This window comes from Oncorhynchus clarkii, chromosome 13 (genome assembly GCF_045791955.1).
Source record: "Oncorhynchus clarkii lewisi isolate Uvic-CL-2024 chromosome 13, UVic_Ocla_1.0, whole genome shotgun sequence".
Taxonomy (NCBI): domain Eukaryota; kingdom Metazoa; phylum Chordata; class Actinopteri; order Salmoniformes; family Salmonidae; genus Oncorhynchus; species Oncorhynchus clarkii.
The window spans coordinates 54885322-54907766 of record NC_092159.1 but is presented as its reverse complement, the minus strand read 5'-3'; the positions used below and the strand labels follow the sequence as shown (position 1 = coordinate 54907766).

The 22445-nt window shown below is 45.0% G+C and overlaps 1 protein-coding gene across 1 annotated transcript; it reads right to left on the bottom strand.

The window, feature by feature from the left end:
- Positions 1 to 7453: 7453 nt before the first annotated feature.
- LOC139365101 (protein Z, vitamin K-dependent plasma glycoprotein a) lies at positions 7454 to 15764 on the bottom strand. The gene is made up of 9 exons (XM_071102480.1): positions 15380 to 15764; positions 14352 to 14532; positions 12138 to 12307; positions 10623 to 10647; positions 10321 to 10434; positions 10070 to 10204; positions 9710 to 9825; positions 9363 to 9480; positions 7454 to 9105 (listed from the first exon to the last, which is right to left on the bottom strand). The coding sequence occupies exons 2-9, from the start codon at positions 14440 to 14442 to the stop codon at positions 8570 to 8572; spliced, it is 1305 nt and encodes a 434-aa protein (XP_070958581.1). The 5' UTR covers positions 14443 to 14532; positions 15380 to 15764; the 3' UTR covers positions 7454 to 8569.
- Between the last annotated feature and the right edge of the window lie 6681 nt (positions 15765 to 22445).

Genomic DNA, 22445 nt, shown 5'->3' with positions numbered 1-22445 from the left:
CTTAAAAACAGTGGAAGGACATGACATCCCCACTCCTCCTTAACACAGTGGAAGGAAATGACATCCCCTCTCCTCCTTAATGCAGTGGAAAGACATGACATCCCCTCTCCTTCTTAACTCAGTGGAAAGACATGACATCCCCTCTCCTTCTTGACACAGTGGAAGGAAATTACATCCCCTCGCCTCCTTAACACAGTGGAAGGACATGGCATCCTCACTCCTCCTTAACACAGTGGAAGGACATGACATCCCCTCTCCTCCTTAACACAGTGGAAGGAGATGACATCCTCACTCCTTCTAAACACAGTGGAAGGACATGACATCGCCTCTCCTCCTTAACTCAGTGGAAGGACATGACATCCCCACTCCTCCTTAACTCAGTGGAAGGAAATTGCATCCCCTCGCCTCCTTAACACAGTGGAAGGACATGGCATCCTCACTCCTCCTTAACACAGTGGAAGGACATGACATCCCCACTCCTCCTAAACACAGTGGAATGACATGACATCCCCCCTCCTCCTTAACACAGTGGAAGGACATGACATCCCCACTCCTCCTAAACACAGTGGAATGACATGACATCCCCCCTCCTCCTTAACACAGTGGAAGGACATGGAAGATGGGCTGTTATGGCACTCTGGCAAGAAGGAAAGGTCAGTTACACACATGAACACATAAATGCATGCACACAAACACACATACAGTATAGCTTTCATTCTATGTTATCGAATATAAAATAACTGTATTGTCCTTTAAGTTCCTCTTCGTAATTCATTTTACAAGCTTGTATATTATACACACATTCGTCTCCTTCACCAGCCATATCTCTCTATATATATGGTAGCACTTAGCCTGGGGACAAGGTTACACACACACACACACACACACACACACACACACACACACACACACACACACACACACACACACACACACACACACACACACACACACACACACACACACACACACACACACACACACACACACACACACACACACACACACAAACCAATAGTGCGTCCTGTCCTGGTGTTTTCTCCTTCTCCCTGCCGGTGAAATGTGCCTACTTGCTGATTGAGGTAAGTAACGTAACCCAGGCTACAGGGTAAGAACAGGGATTATCCTGACATCAGCTGTCTGTGCAGCTCCAGCCCATTCTACAGGCCTTATTGCCATGGTGACTTAAGCCCTCCGGCTGTCGAGAGGTCATGACCTTTAGACATTTAGGGGAGGCCTGCCCTCTGATGCTAATGGCATACACTAAAGGGCAGCTGAGCGTGACCTCATTATGTGCCAATGTACAGGTAACTACTAAAATAAAGGAAACACTTGAGTAAATGAGGGATACAAAGTATATTGAAATCAGGTGCTTCCACATAGGTGTGGTTCATGAGTTAGTTAAGGAATTAACATCCCATCATGCTAATCTTGGCTAACATGGCTAGAATAAGGGATCTCCATAACTTTGAAAGAGGGGTATCTAAGGAGCATAAGGTTTTAAGGTGTGTGTGTGTGTGTGTGTGTCTCAGTCACCAGATATAAACCCAATTGAACACCATTGGGAGATTCTGGAGAGATGCCTGAGACAGTGTTTTCCACCACCATCAACAAAACAACAAATTATGGAATTTCTCATGGAAGAATGGTGTCGCATGCCTCCAACAGAGTTCCAGACACTTGTAGAATCTATGCCAAGCTGTTCTGGCTCGTGGTGGCCCAACACCCTATTAAGACACTTTATGTTGGTGTTTTCTTTATTTTGGCAGTTACATGTAGATCTACACACAGGCAGGGAGTAACACACACACACACACACACACACACACACACACACACACACACACACACACACACACACACACACACACACACACACACACACACACACACACACACACACACACACACACACACACACACACACACACACACACACAACCTTAATCTGTCCCTCTTCAAAAGCAGCCACATGGACCCCATTACATTCTATCTTCCTTCACAGAGCCTTGAAGAAGGTTATCTGTTAACTGCTCAGGTTGCTCTGTGGGGCTGCAGGGGGTCTTAACCCATTAACCCTTTGTGGGTTATGGACAGGTTAGCAGAACAAAGGCCAACTCAGGTTTTACTGTTCAATGTCATCCAAACAGAGGCCTGGATAGGGACAGGTAACAACAATGTTTTGATGTATCCTCCTGAGTGATTAGATTGCGTGCGTCATGTTAGGTAGGATCAATTATAGACTTGACTTGAATGTGATCAATCATTATATACTGAAGATCTGGGCATGTGTGTGTGTTGTGACTGTGTGACTAACCGATTGATTTATGACTAATGTAAAAGTCTAGTAGGCCTGCATAAACAACATCAATGACTGCTCTGTCTCTCTCTTTCTCTCTCTTTCTTTTTCTATAAAGGAGAAGCCTTCATCTGCGTCTGCAGTTTAAAAAATATTTTATTTATACATTTTCTGTTATAAAAAAGCTATTGCGTCTGCAGTTTTGAAGTGAAACCTGTCCCCCAACCCAACCCAACCCAACCTCAGACCCAGGCGGTGGCCCATGGAGGAGTAGGGTTACCTCCACACTGCTGCACAATTACCCAGCCAAGTGAAGTCTGATGCTGTCTGGCATCCTTGGGGCTCCATGTGAGGTGGGCCTCAGCCTGCACCACCTAGCTCAGTGGAGAGCATCATCTCTGGGCCAAGAGTGAGAAATCTAGGGTGGGGGCTGGGTGGTTGGTTGGAGCATGAATGGAGAGAAAGTGAGAGGTGGATATCAGATGAGGATTAAGGTATAATCATAGATGTGCTATCATAGACTACTGCCTCTCCATTATATCACATGCACAATTGCGCGTGCGCACACAAATCAAATTTATTTATATGGCCCTTCGTACATCAGCTGATATCTCAAAGTGCTGTACAGAAACCCAGCCTAAAACCCCAAACAGCAAGCAATGCAGGTGTAGAAGCACGGTGGCTAGGAAAAACTCCCTAGAAAGGCCAAAACCTAGGAAGAAACCCAGAGAGGAACCAGGCTATGTGGGGTGCCCAGTCCTCTTCTGGCTGTGCCGGGTGGAGATTACAACAGAACATGGCCAAGATGTTCAAATGTTCATAAATGACCAGCATGGTCAAATAATAGTAGTAACATAACAGTAGTTGTCGAGGGTGCAGCAAGTCAGCACCTCAAGAGTAAATGTCAGTTGGCTTTTCATAGCCGATCATTAAGAGTATCTCTACCGCTCCTGCTGTCTCTAGAGAGTTGAAAACAGCAGGTCTGGGACAGGTAGCACGATCAGGTGGACTGGGGACAGCAAGGAGTCATCATGCCAGGTAGTCCTGAGGCATGGTCCTAGGGCTCAGGTCCTCAAGAGAAAGAGAGAAAGAGAGAATTAGAGAGAGCATACTTAAATTCACACAGGACACCGGATAAGACAGGAGAAGTACTCCAGATATAACAAACTGACCATAGCCCCCGACACATAAACTGCTGCAGCATAAATACTGGAGGCTGAGACAGGAGGGGTCAGGAGACACTGTGGCCCCATCCGATGACACCCCCGGACAGGGCCAAACAGGAAGGATATAAGCACACCCACTTTGCCAAAGCACAGCCCCCACACCACTAGAGGGATATCTTCAACCACCAACTTACCCTCCTGAGACAAGGCCAAGTATAGCCCACAAAGATCTCCGCCATGGCACAACCCAAGGGGGGGGGGGGGGGGTGATGATGATCACATCAGTGACTCAACCCACTCAAGTGACGCACGCCTCCTAGGGACGGTATGAAAGAGCCCTAGTAAGCCAGTGACTGAGCCCCTGTAATATGGTTAGAGGCAGAGAATCCCAGTGGAAAGAGGGGAACCGGCCAGGCAGAGACAGCAAGGGTGGTTCGTTGCTCCGGAGCCTTTCCGTTCACCTTCCCACTCCTGGGCCAGACTACACTCAATCATATGACCCACTGAAGAGATGAGTCTTCAGTAAAGACTTAAAGGTTGAGACCGAATTTGCGTCTCTCACATTGGTAGGCAGACCATTCCATAACAATGGAGCTCTATAGGAGAAAGCCCTGCCTCCAGCTGTTTGCTTAGAAATTCTAGGGACAATTAGGAGGCCTGCGTCTTGTGACCGTAGCGTACGTGTAGGTATGTACGGCAGGACCAAATCAGAGAGATAGGTAGGAGCAAGCCCATGTAATGCTTTGTAGGTTAGCAGTAAAACCTTGAAATCAGCCCTTGCCTTGACAGGAAGCCAGTGTAGGGTGGCTAGCACTGCAGTAATATGATCAAATGTTTTGGTTCTAGTCAGGATTCTAGCAGCCGTATTTAGCACTAACTGAAGTTTATTTAGTGCTTTATCCGGGTAGCCGGAAAGTAGAGCATTGCTGTAGTCTAACCTGGAAGTGACAAAAGCATGGATTAATTTTTCTGCATCATTTTTGGACAGAAAGTTTCTGATTTTTGCAATGTTACGTAGATGGAAAAAAGCTGTCCTTGAAACAGTCTTGATATGTTCTTCAAAAGAGAGATCCGGGTCCAGAGTAACGCCGAGGTCCTTCACAGTTTTATTTGAGACGACTGTACAACCATTAAGATTAATTGTCAGATTCAACAGAAGATCTCTTTGTTTCTTGGGACCTAGAACAAGCATCTCTGTTTTGTCCGAGTTTAAAAGTAGAAAGTTTGCAACCATCCACTTCCTTATGTCTGAAACACATGCTTCTAGCGAGGGCAATTTTGGGGCTTCACCATGTTTCATTGAAATGTACAGCTGTGTGTCATCCGCATAGCAGTGAAAGTTAACATTATGTTTTCAAATGACATCCTCGAGAGGTAAAATATATAGTGAAAACAATAGTGGTCCTAAAACGGAACCTTGAGGACCACCGAAATTTACAGTTGATTTGTCAGAGGACAAACTATTCACAGAGACAAACTGCTATCTTTCCGACAGATAAGATCTAAACCAGGCCAGAACTTGTCCATGTAGACCAATTTGGGTTTCCAATCTCTCCAAAAGAATGTGGTGATCCATAGTATCAGAAGCATCACTAAGGTCTAGGAGCACGAGGACAGATGCAGAGCCTCGGTCTGATGCCATTAAAAGGTAATTTACCACCTTCACAAGTGCAGTCTCAGTGCTATGATGGGGTCTAAAACCAGACTGAAGCATTTCATATACATTGTTTGTCTTCAGGAAGGCAGTGAGTTGCTGCGCAACAGCCTTTTCTAAAATGTTTGAGAGGAATGGAAGATTCGATATAGGCCGATAGTTTTTTATATTTTCTGGGTCAAGGTTTGGCTTTTTCAAGAGAGGCTTTATTACTGCCACTTTTAGTGAGTTTGGTACACACACACACACACACACACACACACACACACACACACACACGCATTTGCACGCACTCACCCGCGCCCATGCAGGCATGCACGGACACACACACACACACACACACACTTTCACTCTTTGACATATGACCTCATATACAGGCTCAGACATATTGCAGACAGATAATCCTTACAAAGACAGGGTCATTTGATGTTACCCGAGCCCCCCAACACAAACACACACACACACACACACACACACACACACACACACACACACACACACACACACACACACACACACACACACACACACACACACACACACACACCATCATATCCTCAGCCGATTGACATGGTGGATTTGAGGTCACAGCATGTGGCTAGTATAGGGGGTTATGGGGTAGCTAGTGGATTACAGTTTTGTAGGGCAGCAGTCCGATTTATAGTTAAGTACACCGACAGGATAGACCACCAACCTGCACATTACCCCTAAACTCTCTCTCTCTCTGAAGATGAGTACAGCTATGTAGATACTGGCTTTGTCCTGAAATGACACCCTATTCCTTTTACAGTGCACTATTTTTACAGACCCTGGTCAAATATAGTGCACTACTTAGGGAATAGGGTGCCATTTGGGGCGTAATCACTGTTAACTATATTCCCCAGCTGTCTCTATCACATTGCAATGTTTTTTTCTGTCAGCTCAAAGTGAGAGCACTTTATATTAAGGGCCATAATCCCACTTCTCTCTGTCACATCAATAACAGGCTCTCTCATGTTCCTCCATTCTCACCTTTTCATCAAACCCAGTGAGTCTCATTCCCTAAACCGCTCTCTCTCTCACCACCTCCTGTTTCATTCTCTACATTAGAGTTGCCATATTGGGGGAATTTTCTCCATCTTACAATTTGACTACTTTGGCTGTGTTTACAGCCCAATTCTGACATTCTTTACACTAATTGGTCTTTTGACCAATCACATCAGATCTTCTCAGAACTAATATGATTGTTCAAAAGACCAATTAGTGAAAAAGATCATAATTGGGCTGCCTGTGTGAATGCTGCCTTATAGTAGATTTGGTGGGATTTTTGCTCAGTTTCTGTGTGAAAGTGTCAATTAAATCTGGCAACACTGCTGTGTATCCACCTGAAGTGTCCGCGTTGTTTTCTACACATTGCCCATTTCCCTGCAGGGCTGGGCAGTACTGGTGTGCTAGTCTCAGGACTGCGGTGCGAAAGGATGTGGCAGGGCCAGCACACGGGGCCAGGCACAGGAAGGAAGGAGCTCCACTCAAATTCCTCTCTATTGGACAGAGGCTAAAGGAGCTGGGGGCATATTTTGGAGCCAGGAGACATCTCCTAGGAGAATGCCATGGCAACCAGGGCCCCAAAGCGGCGAGGGCCCCCAGGCTTTGGCAGGGGTGTTCCGACTCCCTTTTCAAGTGCCCGATCAAAAGTGTCAGGAAAGGTTCTGTTATTGGCCATTTGGCGTCTCTCCTTTCTTTTCTTTGTCTTTCTTCCCTTGCTCCGCCTCTCTTTCTTGGGTTACACAGGAGGCTGGGAGCTGTCCCGGACCAGGCCGAGGTCGCCAAGGAGGCTGTGAGAAGATGGAGAGTAGTGTCTTTGCAATGGATTGTGGGAAAATGTTGCCAAACAACGCTAGGGGGAATGTGGCTGTGATGGCAGCTTGATATTGGACACAATAGTGAAATGATGTAGCGTCTGTAGCAGTGGGAGTAGAAGTGATCATTCTAGACTCAAATGCCAGCTATTACAGATAAGATCACCAAATCTGTCTGTGTGAGTCTCCTGCTTCTTGCTAGATTGCTCTCAGCATGCTAGTGAAAGTCCTTTACACCAGCAGGAAAAGCAGTGGTTCTGATCCATATAAGAGCTTTGAGAAGGTGCTGGAGATCAACGTAGGCTACAGTTGACGGCATTGCAAAGTTATAGACGGCTTCTCTCGTCGTCATTGTGACACATTTACTTTGACGGAGATGTTCCTTAATGCGCTGCAGAACAGACTTGAGAGTATACGTGTGGTCTTCCCTCTCTTTTGTTCTTCCTTCTCTTCAATTGACCCATATTCCTCAGTAATTAATTCAACTGACACCACATCAGAGGTGAACTTTTATTAATACATTCTTAGTAAAGTGATTAACATTAAAAGGTATACAGTGAATTACCAACCCTTCTCTCCAAGAAAAGAACATCAGTTAAGAGTAAGACAAGAGCAACAGAACACTGCATTATTTAATGTTCCCCTAGTCTGTCTGCAGTCAGCCAGGTACTATGTTTGGCAGGACATGATACAATAGTATTTTAATGAAAAGACCGCCACCTTGTGGGATAAACAGAGAACTACACAGATGTGGGTTGTGTTCATTAGGGCAGTGGTTCCCAACCTTTTTCGCTAACTGTACCATCAACAGAATTTTGCTTTGCCTAGAGAACCCCTGAAATACCCCCGCATGTACATTTTACCAGTAAGCTTATGGTCTCATGAGTCTTCTCAAGTACCCAACTCATATACTATACGATAGGTGGAAATCAACTTATAGGCCTAATTATTATTTTGAAAAATTAAAACGACAACGGATAATTTAAGCAAAAGACATCAGCCATACGGACAACCAGACCCTTCCAATGAAAAAGGGCCTAAGATAAGAGTAAGGTATGTTACACAAACGGAATGCATCTCAATTTCCCCCATTTTCTCTGGCCCTCTCTTTACGTTGTGTTTTCCCTCCTTCCTCATGCACCCTGTTCAGCTGTCTTCCCTCCCTCCTCTTCTCCTCTCACATGACCCCTATCCCTTTCCATCTCTATCCAATATTTGAATATCCTCCATTTATTTATTCCCTTGACAGTGTCACCTCCGTTCTCCCTGTCTTGTCTTCCCTAATTCCTATCCATTTAAGCCTTTGTCCAATACCATCAACCCTCACAATTATTCTCCTAACCCCCTCAACCTCTCCCTCTCTTCCCTGTCCCCTCCCTCACCCTGATCACTACCCCTGAATCCCAAACCTCTAGTCCCTAGCCACGAAGCACTTACATAGATCTGAGAGGATTGGACCGGTATAAGCAATATGGTGGTAGCTCCAGACGGGAATTGGCCAGACGGGAATTGGCGCCATATAGTTTAAAGGACATCTTTCCAATCCTCTCAGATCTACCCTACTGCATAGGGGGGGTGGGGACTAGGGGTTGATTTGGGATTCAGAGCCCCCTTAGCGTGAGTCCATGAGGGGCTGCAGCCAGAGCAGGAAACGGGACACCTTCTGGTAGATGTAACCCTGACTACAGTCTGCCCCTGCTGGTCTGGAGACTACCCCGGTCAGATAGAACACCTCCCTGTGGAGAGATAGGATGGGACTCCCCGGCCCCAGGATGCAGTCACCCTTGGGTCTCACTGTCGTACAGCCCATCTTGTTGGTGACCAACCCCGGGTGCCTCTCCACACACTGGGGCAAACGCTCATACGCCAGGTGGTTGAGAGTGAGCGGGCCTTGGACCTCCGTGGCGTCCACAGGGTCCTTCCAGCCAGTGACCACGGCCGGATACTCGCCAGTCATCAGGACGACCTCTGCAAAGTCACGTTCGGGCAGACAGGCAGCGACCACATGTTTCTTATAGACGATGCGCTCGCGGAGCTCGAGGACGGCCAGGTCGTTGTCAGGGCGACCGGGTACGTAGCGGGGGTGGACGTGGACGATTTGGACATAGAGCGTCTGTTCGCCATCTTCAGATGCGGTTAGGCGCTTGCCTGGGAGGGGAGGGACGATGTACTCAAAATCAATGAAGGAACACATACTGTAAAGCAAATCAAAAACATACCCTTGCACACACACGCAGGAATGAATGCAGACATGTACACACACACACACACACACACACACACACACACACACACACACACACACACACACACACACACACACACACACACACACACACACACACACACCACCAGTGGAGCCTGAGCCTGTAGACTGGACATGATGCCCCATGATGAGCACTCACCGACAGCCACCTGGAAGTTGACGTATTTCTGGGCACACTGGGCTGTAGTTAGAACCAGGTTCTCCTTCAGAATGACACCACTACAGAACCCTACAGACTCTGTACTCTTCAGAATGGCCTGCACAATGACAACACAACAGTTACAATATACAGCAGAGATGACGCTGCAAAATACATTATCACAACTATGGGAATATTGGGTTAATGTGCTGTAGCTTTGATAGTGAGGGGTTGACTTCGTGAGAAAAAATGAATCTGAGAGCATAGTAGTGCCTGTCAGTGGACAGTGTGTACCTAGTTTGAATTGTGTGTGTGTGTGTACCTCATAGTGGTGTGTGTTTTCCTACCTGCCAGGGACACTCTCCAGAGTTGCAGGCTAGTCCCTCAAAGTTGCTGGCGATGTTGGTTGACTGTCTCTTTGTCCACTGGCTTAGGCTGTTCACCTTCCCACAGGGGAATGTCACTGAGAGAGGGATGGAGGGAGAATTACTGAGTATAGTTTAGTATAGTACAGTTTAGTATCTAGTATAGCATAGCATTAGCCTCGTACGAACCGTCCTGATCTTGCAAGCTTACATTCTGTTTCACTATCTGCTAGCAAGATCAGGATGTTGCGTATGAGGCTAGAATATCACAATACAGTACAGAATCACTTAACATATAGGATAGCATAGTATAGTATAGCATAGTAGTATATGGTGACTGACCTGCAGGAATACACTTCACCCTCTCCTTCTCCTCTAGTTTCCAGCCACGGGCACAGGAACACTCATAGGACTGGTATCCTGGCTTACAGAACTGACTGCAGCCCTTGGTCTTGTCCAACATACACACTGTCTGATCTACAATCACACACAGAGAGAAAGACAGAGAAAGGGGGAGAGGCTTCTTCACTGTTGACGTTTTTTACAACATGAGTTCCCCACCAACTCGGTGTTGGGTCCTTCACGTCTCTCACCTGTCTCACAGTGGACTCCAAAGAAGCCTGACTTGCAGACACAGTCGTATCCCCCCACACTGTCTGAGCACATGGCTCCATTCTTACACGGCTTCTCTGCACACTGGTCCCCATCTGTACACACACAGGGTTAACAACACAGCCAGTCAAATGGTACATTCACTAATACAAGACACGTGTTCTGGGGTGAAGCTATTTTAACTGTCACACCAAATCACATGGATTTCAACTGAGTGGTAACCCAAAATACTAAGTACTCTGATATGTTCCAAGAGAACGTCAGGCAGAATCATTACACTTACCTATGTAGACTGACCAGAAGATATCCTGAAAGATCAAAACAAAGTCCACTGTCAGTTTGATTCAAAATGTCTACAGAATCATCAGAAGTCCACTGTCAGTTTGATTCAAAATGTCTACAGAATCATCAGAAGTCCACTGTGAGTTTGATTCAAAATGTCTACAGAATCATCAGAAGTCCACTGTCAGTTTGATTCAACATGTCTACAGAATCATCAGAAGTCCACTGTGAGTTTGATTCAAAATGTCTACAGAATCATCAGAAGTCCACTGTCAGTTTGATTCAACATGTCTACAGAATCATCAGAAGTCCACTGTCAGTTTGATTCAAAATGTCTACAGAATCATCAGAAGTCCACTGTCAGTTTGATTCAAAATGTCTACAGAATCATCAGAAGTCCACTGTCAGTTTGATTCAAAATGTCTACAGAATCATCAGAAGTCCACTGTCAGTTTGATTCAAAATGTCTACAGAATCATCAGAAGTCCACTGTCAGTTTGATTCAAAATGTCTACAGAATCATCAGAAGTCCACTGTCAGTTTGATTCAAAATGTCTACAGAATCATCAGAAGTCCACTGTCAGTTTGATTCAAAATGTCTACAGAATCATCAGAAGTCCACTGTCAGTTTGATTCAAAATGTCTACAGAATCATCAGAAGTCCACTGTCAGTTTGATTCAAAATGTCTACAGAATCATCAGAAGTCCACTGTCAGTTTGATTCAAAATGTCTACAGAATCATCAGAAGTCCACTGTCAGTTTGATTCAAAATGTCTACAGAATCATCAGAAGTCCACTGTCAGTTTGATTCAAAATGTCTACAGAATCATCAGAAGTCCACTGTCAGTTTGATTCAAAATGTCTACAGAATCATCAGAAGTCCACTGTCAGTTTGATTCAAAATGTCTACAGAATCATCAGAAGTCCACTGTCAGTTTGATTCAACATGTCTACAGAATCATCAGAAGTCCACTGTCAGTTTGATTCAAAATGTCTACAGAATCATCAGAAGTCCACTGTCAGTTTGATTCAAAATGTCTACAGAATCATCAGAAGTCCACTGTCAGTTTGATTCAAAATGTCTACAGAATCATCAGAAGTCCACTGTCAGTTTGATTCAAAATGTCTACAGAATCATCAGAAGTCCACTGTGAGTTTGATTCAAAATGTCTACAGAATCATCAGAAGTCCACTGTGAGTTTGATTCAAAATGTCTACAGAATCATCAGAAGTCCACTGTCAGTTTGATTCAAAATGTCTACAGAATCATCAGAAGTCCACTGTCAGTTTGATTCAAAATGTCTACAAAATCATCAGAAGCAAGAAGATAGATTTTAAAAAAGGAGATGAGTGGAGAGAAGCAAGGTAAGGAGGAAGGTTTGGAGGTTGTTAAAGAGGACGTCTGAGGTGAGAAAAGGAAGGATGAGCTGAAGGAGGTGAGGAAAGAAGGGAGTCTAATAGAGGGAGGTATGAGGAAAGAAATCTGTTCAGTGGGAAGAGGGAGCATTGGCCCACCGTGCGGTAGGAGTCCTGGAAGATCTCCCTGGCCTCCTCGTAGTTGCAGACCTCCTCCAGACACTCCCTCTCCATGTTGGCAGGGAGCAGGCTCTCCTCGTTGCCCACGTTGGCCCTCTTCTGGCGGGATAAGGTGATCACTTCACTGGCCTCCTGCTTGTCCAGGAACACTGGGGGGTGGGGGGGGGGATTTTAGTTGTTGTACTTTTGATACTCATTCACAAAATATATATTTTTTATCTCAATGGATAGTCTATTTTTCATATAACCTGATTCCACTTAAATAGTTAGGTCACACATTTGAAAATAGTTTAATACAGATTCTCGGCCTAAATCTGTCAAATCTATGTAGTAGAGTACAATAGTAACATTCTTTGTTACTAATTAACTAAGGCCTAAACCCAGTGCCAAAAAAGCACAGAACTACACCAATAGACCTAAACACTCTTCACACAGTACCTTTGACTCTACGGATCCCCACTTCCAAAAAAGGTCTCAGATTCCATTAAGAATGTAGCCTGATGCCTCCATGACAAACTATCCTTGTCTAATGTCATCCTGCCCCTTCCCATGTCCTGGTGTCCTGTCTAGTGGATAAACAGGCCACTTCCCTGTCCTGGTGTCCTGTCTAGTGGATAAACAGGCCACTTCCCTTTCCTGGTGTCCTGTCTAGTGGATAAACAGGCCCCTTCCCTGTCTTGGTGTCCTGTCTAGTGGATAAACAGGCCCCTTCCCTGTCCTGGTGTCCTGTCTTCTGGATAAACCGGTCCCTTCCCTGTCCTGGTGTCCTGTCTAGTGGATAAACAGGCCACTTCCCTGTCCTGGTGTCCTGTCTAGTGGATAAACAGGCCACTTCCCTTTCCTGGTGTCCTGTCTAGTGGATAAACAGGCCCCTTCCCTGTCCTGGTGTCCTGTCTAGTGGATAAACAGGCCACTTCCCTTTCCTGGTGTCCTGTCTAGTGGATAAACAGGCCACTTCCCTTTCCTGGTGTCCTGTCTAGTGGATAAACAGGCCCCTTCCCTGTCTTGGTGTCCTGTCTACTGGATAAACCGGTCCCTTCCCTGTCCTGGTGTCCTGTCTAGTGGATAAACAGGCCCCTTCCCTGTCCTGGTGTCCTGTCTAGTGGATAAACAGACCCCTTCCCTGTCCTGGTGTCCTGTCTAGTGGATAGACAGACCCCTTCCCTGTCCTGGTGTCCTGTCTAGTGGATAAACAGGCCCCTTCCCTGTCCTGGTGTCCTGTCTAGTGGATAAACAGGCCCCTTCCCTGTCCTGGTGTCCTGTCTACTGGATAAACAGGCCCCTTCCCTGTCCTGGTGTCCTGTCTAGTGGATAAACAGGCCTCTTCCCTGTCCTGGTGTCCTGTCTCTGGATAAACAGATAGACAGACCCCTTCCCTGTCCTGGTGTCCTGTCTACTGAATAAACAGACCCCTTTCCTGTCCTGGTGTCCTGTCTAGTGGATAAACAGGCCCCTTCCCTGTCCTGGTGTCCTGTCTACTGGATAAACAGGCCCCTTCCCTTCCCTGTCCTGGTGTCCTGTCTAGTGGATAAACAGGCCCCTTCCCTGTCCTGGTGTCCTGTCTAGTGGATAGACAGACCCCTTCCCTGTCCTGGTGTCATGTCTAGTGGATAAACAGGCCCCTTCCCTGTCCTGGTGTCCTGTCTAGTGGATAAACAGGCCCCTTCCCTGTCCCGGTGTCCTGTCTACTGAATAAACAGACCCCTTTCCTGTCCTGGTGTCCTGTCTAGTGGATAAACAGGCCCCTTCCCTGTCCTGGTGTCCTGTCTACTGGATAAACAGGCCCCTTCTCTTCCCTGTCCTGGTGTCCTGTCTAGTGGATGTGAGTTCCTCCTTTCAATGTTAAGAGCTTTGGAACCCAGTGAGCCCTCTAAATAATCAATTTTCATTACTGGCTGGATTGGCTATCCAGGGAAAATAACCATCCAAGGAAAGTCCCTCTGTGCCCTTTTGTTGGGGGCGGCAGGAAGCCTAATGGTTAAGTGCGTTGGGCCAGAATCCGAAAGGTCGCTGGTTTGAATCCCCGAGCCAACTAGGTGATAAATCTGTCGAAGTGCCCTAGAGCAAGGTAAATAACCCTACTGTAATTACTCCTGTAAGTCGCTCTGGATAAGAGCATCTGCTAAATGACTAAAATGTCAAATGTGTTGCTCAGGGCCACCAGCCAGCAGCATCGTGTCCCTGGTCCCTTACCTGTCTTGGTGTTTTTAGTGTCTAGTCTGCACGTCACAGCTCCCAGTAGCAGTAAGGAAAGCAGGGTGGCAGTGGTGGCTAGGGAGCCCATGGTGGCAGCTAGAGGACAGTCTGTCTGAATGTCTGGCTGTTTGTCTGTCTAATCCTGTCAGTTCACCTCAGCAGAGTTCAAAGTTCACACCTAAAAACAACAAGGACCAGAGTTCAGAGATTCCCACATTCTGACATAGACATCACAGATGACATAACTTTCTGTCAGGATGAGCTTCAAAGAGGAGGGTCATTTTATGTGCAGGATCAGAGTAACCTACAAAACAAGAGGATGAAGACTAATTGTTGTGAGTGTTGTTAAAAGCTTTTGGATCATCATTAAAATCTTAAACTTCAGTCTTGCAGCTTCCTCTCTCTCTATATAAAAAAATAGCTCAAAATCAACACCCTGTTTGTTTAATAGAGTTAAGACATCAAATGATCCCATCAGAACCGTGACAATGCATTTTCTAAAGAACCCCCGGACTTGGTTACAATGCTGCCACCGTGTGGTATTATACCCAGTTTATTGTTGTTTCATCCATTTCCAATCATAAACAACAAAGAGGGATAACATCAAACACCCAAAACAAACTAGATTCATTGGTATTAAGCCTAGTCAAATAGTTAGTTTAATAGATTGGCTGTAACAGAATAAACAAAACAAAACAGGCCTGTGTGTTTATATTTAGTCCAACATGAATATGAACTGGTTTCATGTTGTGAATGATGCTGCTGTCATCTATAAAACAACATATGACACGACCAGACTAATCTGACATGATGCTGTAAAAGCTTGGGCTACCACAAACTGCTAAAAACATACGAATGTATGGATCTTAAACGATACTTGAAAATATAGAGGCCTGTCATGCATCCACGCTATATTATGCTACCTAAATCGCAACGCGTATCCCATTATTGGAGAGATGGACCGCTATTCAGGGCGCGGCAAAACGCATGATGATTAGAACGGTAAAAAATGCACGGTAACCTACCGCGTCGGACTTCAGCCGGGGCTTGGGCGGAATGAGAAGGATGACAGAAGCCTGTTCGGTTGGTTCTCTCTCTGGTCCCGACACGCAGTTCACCGTGTGGATCCTCGGCTCTGAGATCGCAATAGAGGTTGACAGCCTCACACTCCAATGTTGCTTTTTCAGGCCACTACGACGTGTGTAATCAACCACGTGAGGGCGGTCTTGGATACTTTATTCAAAACCATTAATACAAATACTGTATGTAGGCTACTATACTATATGGGTCCGTTCTACTGTAACCCGTTCTACTGTAACCCGATCATGGATTGTTGATGCTACTGTATGTACTGGCCATTGAGAGGTTTGAAGCAGCTGCCATATTGGTACTCCTGAGAAGGAGCAGTTCTCCAATGCTTCAAGGACAAAATTACATGCATTAGTATTTTTTTCTCTAGTTGGGACAGTAACATTAGTACTCTCTAAAAAAAAAGATTGATTTGTATGTTTAGTTCACATAATATAATTTAAAAGTATGCATTAAGGAGTCTGTAGTAGAATATACATGGCAAAAATGAATGTAAACGTTAATAAATGCATTTCTATAGCTTCCAAAATCTTTTTGTTTTACACTGGAGAAATACTAATTTTACACTGGAGGAGAAATACTAAAATGGCTTCGTAGTGGCTTCAAAACAGCGGCCCCTGTCAGTCATCCAGTGTTTATACACATTGTTAATATTATCCTATGGTTCTATGTAGGCCTCTTCACTGTTGAAGTTGAGACTGGTGTCTTGCGGGTACTATTTAATGAAGCTGCCAGTTGAGGACTTGTGAGGCGTCTGTTTCTCAAACTAGACACACTAATGTACTTGTCCTCTTGCTCACTTGTGCACCGGGGCCTCCAACTCCTATTTTATTCTGGTTAGAGACAATTTGAGCTGTTCTGTGAAGGGAGTAGCACACAGCATTGTACGAGATCTTCAGTTTCTTGACAATTTCTCGCATGGAATAGCCTTCATGTCTCAGAACAAGAATAGACTGACGAGTTTCAGATGAAACTGCTTTGTTTCTGGCCATTTTGAGCCTGTAATCGAAACCCACAAATGCTGATGCTCCAGATACTAAACTAGTCTAAAGAAGGCCAGTTTAATTGCTTCTTTAATCAGCACAAAATTATAAACTTGGATTAGCTAACACAATGCGCCATTGGAACACAGGAGTGATGGTTGCTGATAATGGGCCTCTGTACCCCTATGTAGATATTCCATAAAAAAATCTGCCGTTTCCAGCTACAATAGTAATTTACAACATGGACAAAGTCTACACTGAATTTCTGATCAATTTGTTGTTATTTTAATGGACAAAAAAATTTGTTTCTTTCAAAAACAAGGACATTTCTGAGTGACCCCACACTTTTGAACAGCATTGTATGTGGTTGACAATGTTGAGCTTTCAACATAACTTTTGAAATGAAGCATCACTTCCATGAATCCTCGACCTTGTCCTCAGTAACACACACCCTTTGGTGTTGAATTCTCCAGTCATTGGTTGAATGGCCAAACAACACAGGGTTTTCAATCCTTGATTGGTTAATCAGTGCGGTGGTTACCTTGCTGTCTTCTCCCCCTCTCTCTTCATCAGGGTTGGGGAATAACTGATTCCATGTTGGGGAATAACTGATTACATGTTGGGGAGTAACTGATTACATGTTGGGGAATAACTGATTACATGTTGGGGAATAACTGATTACATGTTGGGGAATAACTGATTACATGTTGGGGAGTAACTGATTACATGTTGGGGAGTAACTGATTACATGTTGGGGAATAACTGATTACATGTTGGGGAGTAACTGATTACATGTTGGGGAGTAACTGATTACATGTTGGGGAGTAACTGATTACATGTTGGGGAATAACCGATTACATGTTGGGGAGTAACTGATTACATGTTGGGGAGTAACTGATTACATGTTGGGGAATAACTGATTACATGTTGGGGAGTAACTGATTACATGTTGGGGAGTAACTGATTACATGTTGGGGAGTAACTGATTACATGTTGTGGAATAACTGATTACATGTTGGGGAATAACTGATTACATGTTGGGGAGTAACTGATTACATGTTGAGGAGTAACTGATTACATGTTGGGGAGTAACTGATTACATGTTGGGGAGTAACTGATTACATGTTGGGGAATAACTGATTACATGTTGGGGAGTAACTGATTACATGTTGGGGAGTAACTGATTACATGTTGTGGAATAACTGATTACATGTTGGGGAGTAACTGATTACATGTTGGGGAGTAACTGATTACATGTTGAGGAGTAACTGATTACATGTTGGGGAGTAACTGATTACATGTTGGGGAGTAACTGATTACTGTTTTATATTTTCTTTTATATGTAATGTAAGTGCCTTGATGTATTTGCACCCCAAGTAGAGTAGCTGCTGTCTTGAAAAAGGCACAATTTTAAGTTTGTTCCACCTGAGTGAGTCTGACCACAAGTCAGAGACCACTATGATGACACACCAAATGCGTTATATGAATTACTTTTGTCTTCTTCTAATAATGCCTCTTAAAGGGAAAGTAATCCAAAAGTAATCAGATTAAGTTATTGTGTTTGGGTAATCCAAAAGTTATGTTACTGATTACAGTTTTGGACATAACTAGTAACTGTAATCGATTACATTTAGAAAGTATCCCACTCAACCCTTCTCTCTATCCTCTCCCTCCCTCGCCTCTTCCTTCCTGCATCTCATAATATATAAACAATATATGCCATTTAGCCAAGGTTTTTATCCAAAGAAACATGCATTTTATGTATTGGTAGTCCTGTGAATCAAACCCACTATTCTGGAGTTATAAGCTCAATGCTCTACCAAATGAGATAGAAAGGACATCAGGACAACTCTCCCTCTTTTCCTCCCTCCCTCCCTCCCTCCCTCCCTCCCTCCCTCCCTCCCTCCCTCCCTCCCTCCCTCCCTCCCTCCCTCCCTCCCTCCCTCCCTCCCTCCCTCCCTCCCTCCCTCCCTTCCTCCCTCCCTCCCTCCCTCCCTTCGTCCCATTAGTTTGCCCTCTGTGTTAGGGAGCTCATCTATCCCCCACACTACCAGTACCCCAGCCCACCCTGACCTTCTCTCCTGACTCTCCCTGGTGCCAATGATAATTCCATTTTACTTCGCCGGTGTGATCGGAATCATAATCACAGCGGCTTTGAAGTCGGGCATCAAACGAGATGGAAATCCGTCTATTATAGATCAATGTGAGAGGGCAAATGCACACAGACCCAGACAGCAGCAGCAACAACAAGAACACCAAGGGGGAGAGGAAGGGCGAGATAGAGAGGGAATAAGAGAAGAGAGGAAGAGGGAGAGGGAAGGCAGGTGGGAAAGGAAGGGAGGAAGAGGAGAGGAGGAAAGAGAGAGAGAGAATATTTGTAGGGAGATGTTTGATCACTTGTCAGCTTGGACAAAAATTCTAACTTAAACAGGTGACATGGCAAACAAGAATTGAATCTCAAACCAGTAGGACTTTACCTTTGTCTGTATGAGTGTGTGTGTATGCACACGTGTGAGTGTGTGTGTGTGCACACGTGTGAGTGTGTGTGTGTGCACACGTGTGAGTGTTTGTGTGTGCACAGGTGTGAGTGTGTATGTGTGCACACGTGTGAGTGTGTGCAGTATTTTAGGACCTCAGGGCTGCAGACTGCAATGTTAAGTGTTGATCTATTTCCTCCAGTCCAATAACAGAGGCATTATAAAGGCCTGCTTCACCAGCTGATCCCCAGAGCTGGCCTGGTCTGCCAAGCTAGTCTAGCCCAGAGAGGGTCACTGTGGCTGGGGAGAGGGAGAGGGAACGTGCCCCGACCTGCTGGATCTGGAGGTGGTGGGGGATATACAAATTATCAGGATATGGAGATTTCCCATCGGGCGGCGTTCTGATTACAAATATGTATAAATAAATAACTAGTTATAATACAGTTCCAGTCAAAAGTTTGGACACACCTACTCATTGCAGGGTTTTTCTTTGTTTTTACTAGTTTATACATTGTAGAAAGATATCAAAACTATAAAATAACACATATGGAATCATGTAGTAAACAAAAAAGTGTTAAACAAATCAAAATATATTTTATATTTGAGATTCTTCAAAGTAGCCACCCTTTGCTTTGATGACAGCTTTGCACACTCTTGGCATTCTCTCAACCATCTTCATGGGGAAGTTACCTGGAATGCATTTCAATTAACAGTTGTGCCTTTTTAAAAGTTAATTTGTGGAATGTTTTTCCTTCTTAATGCATTTGAGCCAATCAGTTGTGTTGTGACAAGATATGGGTGGTATACAGAAGACAGCCCTATTTAGTAAAAGACCAAGAACAGCTCAAATAAGCAAAGAGAAACGACAGTCCATCATTACTTTAAGACATGAAGGTTAGTCAATACGGAACATTTCAAGAACTTTGAAAGTTGCTTCAAGTGCAGTCGCTAAAACCATCAAGCGCTATGATGAAACTGTCTCTCATGAGGACCGCCACAGGAATGGAAGACCCAGAGTTACCTCTGCTGCAGAGGATAAGTTCATAAGAGTTACCAGCCTCAGAAATTCCAGCCAAAATAAATGCTTCACAGAGTTCAAATGACAGACACATCTCAACATCAACTGTTCAGAGGAGACTGCGTGAATGAGGCTTTCATGGTCGAATTACTGCAAAGAAACCACTACTAAAGGACACCAATAAGAAGAAGAGACTTGCTTGGGCCAAGAAACAATGGACATTAGACTGGTGTAAATCTGTCCAAATTTGAGATTTTTGGTTCCAACGGCCGTGTCTTTGTGAGACGCAGAGTAGATGAACGGATAATCTCTGCATGTTTGGTTCCCACTGTGAAGCATGGAGGAGGAGGTGTGATAGTGTCGCCAGCAAAGCACCCCCACACCGTCTCTGATTTATTTTGAATTCAATGCACACTTAACCAGCATGTCTACCACAGCATTCTGCAGTGATATGCCATCCCATCTGGTTTGAGCTTTGTGGGACTATCATTTGTTTTTCAACAGGACAATGACCCAAAACACACTTCCATGCTGTGTAAGGTCTATTTGACCAAGAAGGAGAGTGATGGAGTGCTGAATCAGATGACCTGGCCTCCACAATCACCCAACCTCAACCTAATTGAGATGGTTTGGGATGAGTTGGACCGCAGAGTGAAGGAAAAGCAGCCAACAAGTGCTCAGCATATGTGTAAATTCCTTCAAGACTGTTGGAAAAGCATTCCTCACGAAGCTGGTTGAGAGAATCCCAAGAGTGTGCAAAGTTGTCATCAAAGCAAAGGGTGGCTACTTGAAGAATTTCAAATATAAAATATATTTTGATTTGTTTAACACTCCATATGTGTTATTTCATAGTTTTGATGTCTTCACTAGTATTCTACAATGTAGAAAATAGTACAAAATAAAGAAAAGCCCTTGAATGAGTCGGCATGTCCAAACTATTGACTGGTACTGTATATTCCCCGAGTTTTCTCATATCTCCTATATATAGGACAGACACTTAAAAAACCCAGATGATTGATGATTTATTTTTCGCCTGTTTTTTTTTTCATTTATGAATGAGTTATTCAGTAGGTGAACGGATGATCTCCGCATGTGTGGTTCCCACTGTGAAGCATGGAGGAGGTGGGATGGTGTGGGGTGCTTTGCTGGTGACACTGTCTGTGATTTATTTAACCAGCATGGCTACCACAGCATTCTGCACTGATATGCCATCCCATCTGGTTTGCACATAGTGGGACTGTCATTTGTTTTTCAACAGGACAATGACACAACACACCTCCAGGCTGTGTAAGGGCTATTTGACCAACAAAGAGAGTGATGGAGTGCTGCATCAGATGACCTGGCCTCCACAATCACCCGACCTCAACCCAATTGAGATGGTTTAGGATGAGTTGGACCGCAGAGTGAAGGAAACGCAGCCAACATGTGCTCAGCATATGTGGGAACTCCTTCAAAACTGTTGGAAAAGCATTCCAGTTGAAGCTGGTTGAGAGGATGCCAAGAGTGCAAAACTGTCATAAGGAGAGAGAGAGAGAGAGAGAGAGAGAGAGAGAGAGAGAGAGAGAGAGAGAGAGAGAAAGAGGGGCAATAAGACACAGTAAATGGACATGACATGCAGGGTAAATGGTGTGTTTCTTCTTTAATAATCCATCTCCATCCCTGCTTTCTGTTTCTTTAAAGATGTCCGCTCAAGGAGGGGCACCTCTCTCTCATCTTCTCTTTTGAAGAGATTGGGAAGAAAAGAGGTGGAGAGCAGGGTAAGGAGGGGAATTGAGTTGGAGGGAGGGAGGGAAGAAGGAGTGTAAGAAGAAAAACAAAGAGAGAGAGAATAATAGAGAGAGACCTGGGTCCCCCTGCATCAGTGAATCAAGCAGCTGATTATGCCTGCATACCAAACCAAAGGCTATTATACTGAACATCCATCATAAATACAACCTGTCGCTCACGGCAACGCTGATGGATAGAACACAACAGGCTGCAGAGGGAAGGGATCCCTGGGTCTCCCTCCATCTCTCCATCTCACTCACTCACTCTGTTATTTTCCTTCTCCTATGTTCCCTTCCTCCTCAAACATCATTATCATCCCTCTCATTCCCTCGTTCCCTCTCTCCCTCTCCCAGACTCCTGATCCCTCTCGTTCCCCCTCTCCCTCTCCCAGACTCCTTCTCCCTCTCCTTCCCTCTCTCCCTCTCCCAGACTCCTTCTCCCTCTCCTTCCCTCTCCCCCTCTCCCTCTCCCAGACTCCTTCTCCCTCTCCTTCCATCTCTCCTTCTCCCACACTCCTTCTCCCTCTCCTTCCCTTTCTCCCTCTCACAGAATCCTTCTCTCTCTCCTTCCCTCTCTCCCTCTCACAGACTCCTTCTCCATCTCCTTCCCTCTCTCCCTCTTCCAGACCCCTTCTCCCTCTCCTTCCCTCTCTCCCTCTCACAGACTCCTTCTCCCTCTCCTTCCCTCTCTCCCTCTCACAGACTCCTTCTCCCTCTCTCCCTCTCACAGACTCCTTCTCCCTTCCCATTTTGATTCC

Coding starts and splice junctions, on each gene's coding strand:
- LOC139365101 (XM_071102480.1), bottom strand. CDS start 14,442: ATGGGCTCCCTAGCCACCACTGCCACCCTGCTTTCCTTACTGCTACTG. Junction 12,308..14,351: donor CACTAAAAACACCAAGACAG/GTAAGGGACCAG, acceptor CCCACCCCCCAG/TGTTCCTGGACAAGCAGGAG. Junction 10,648..12,137: donor TCCAGGACTCCTACCGCACG/GTGGGCCAATGC, acceptor TTGATCTTTCAG/GATATCTTCTGGTCAGTCTA.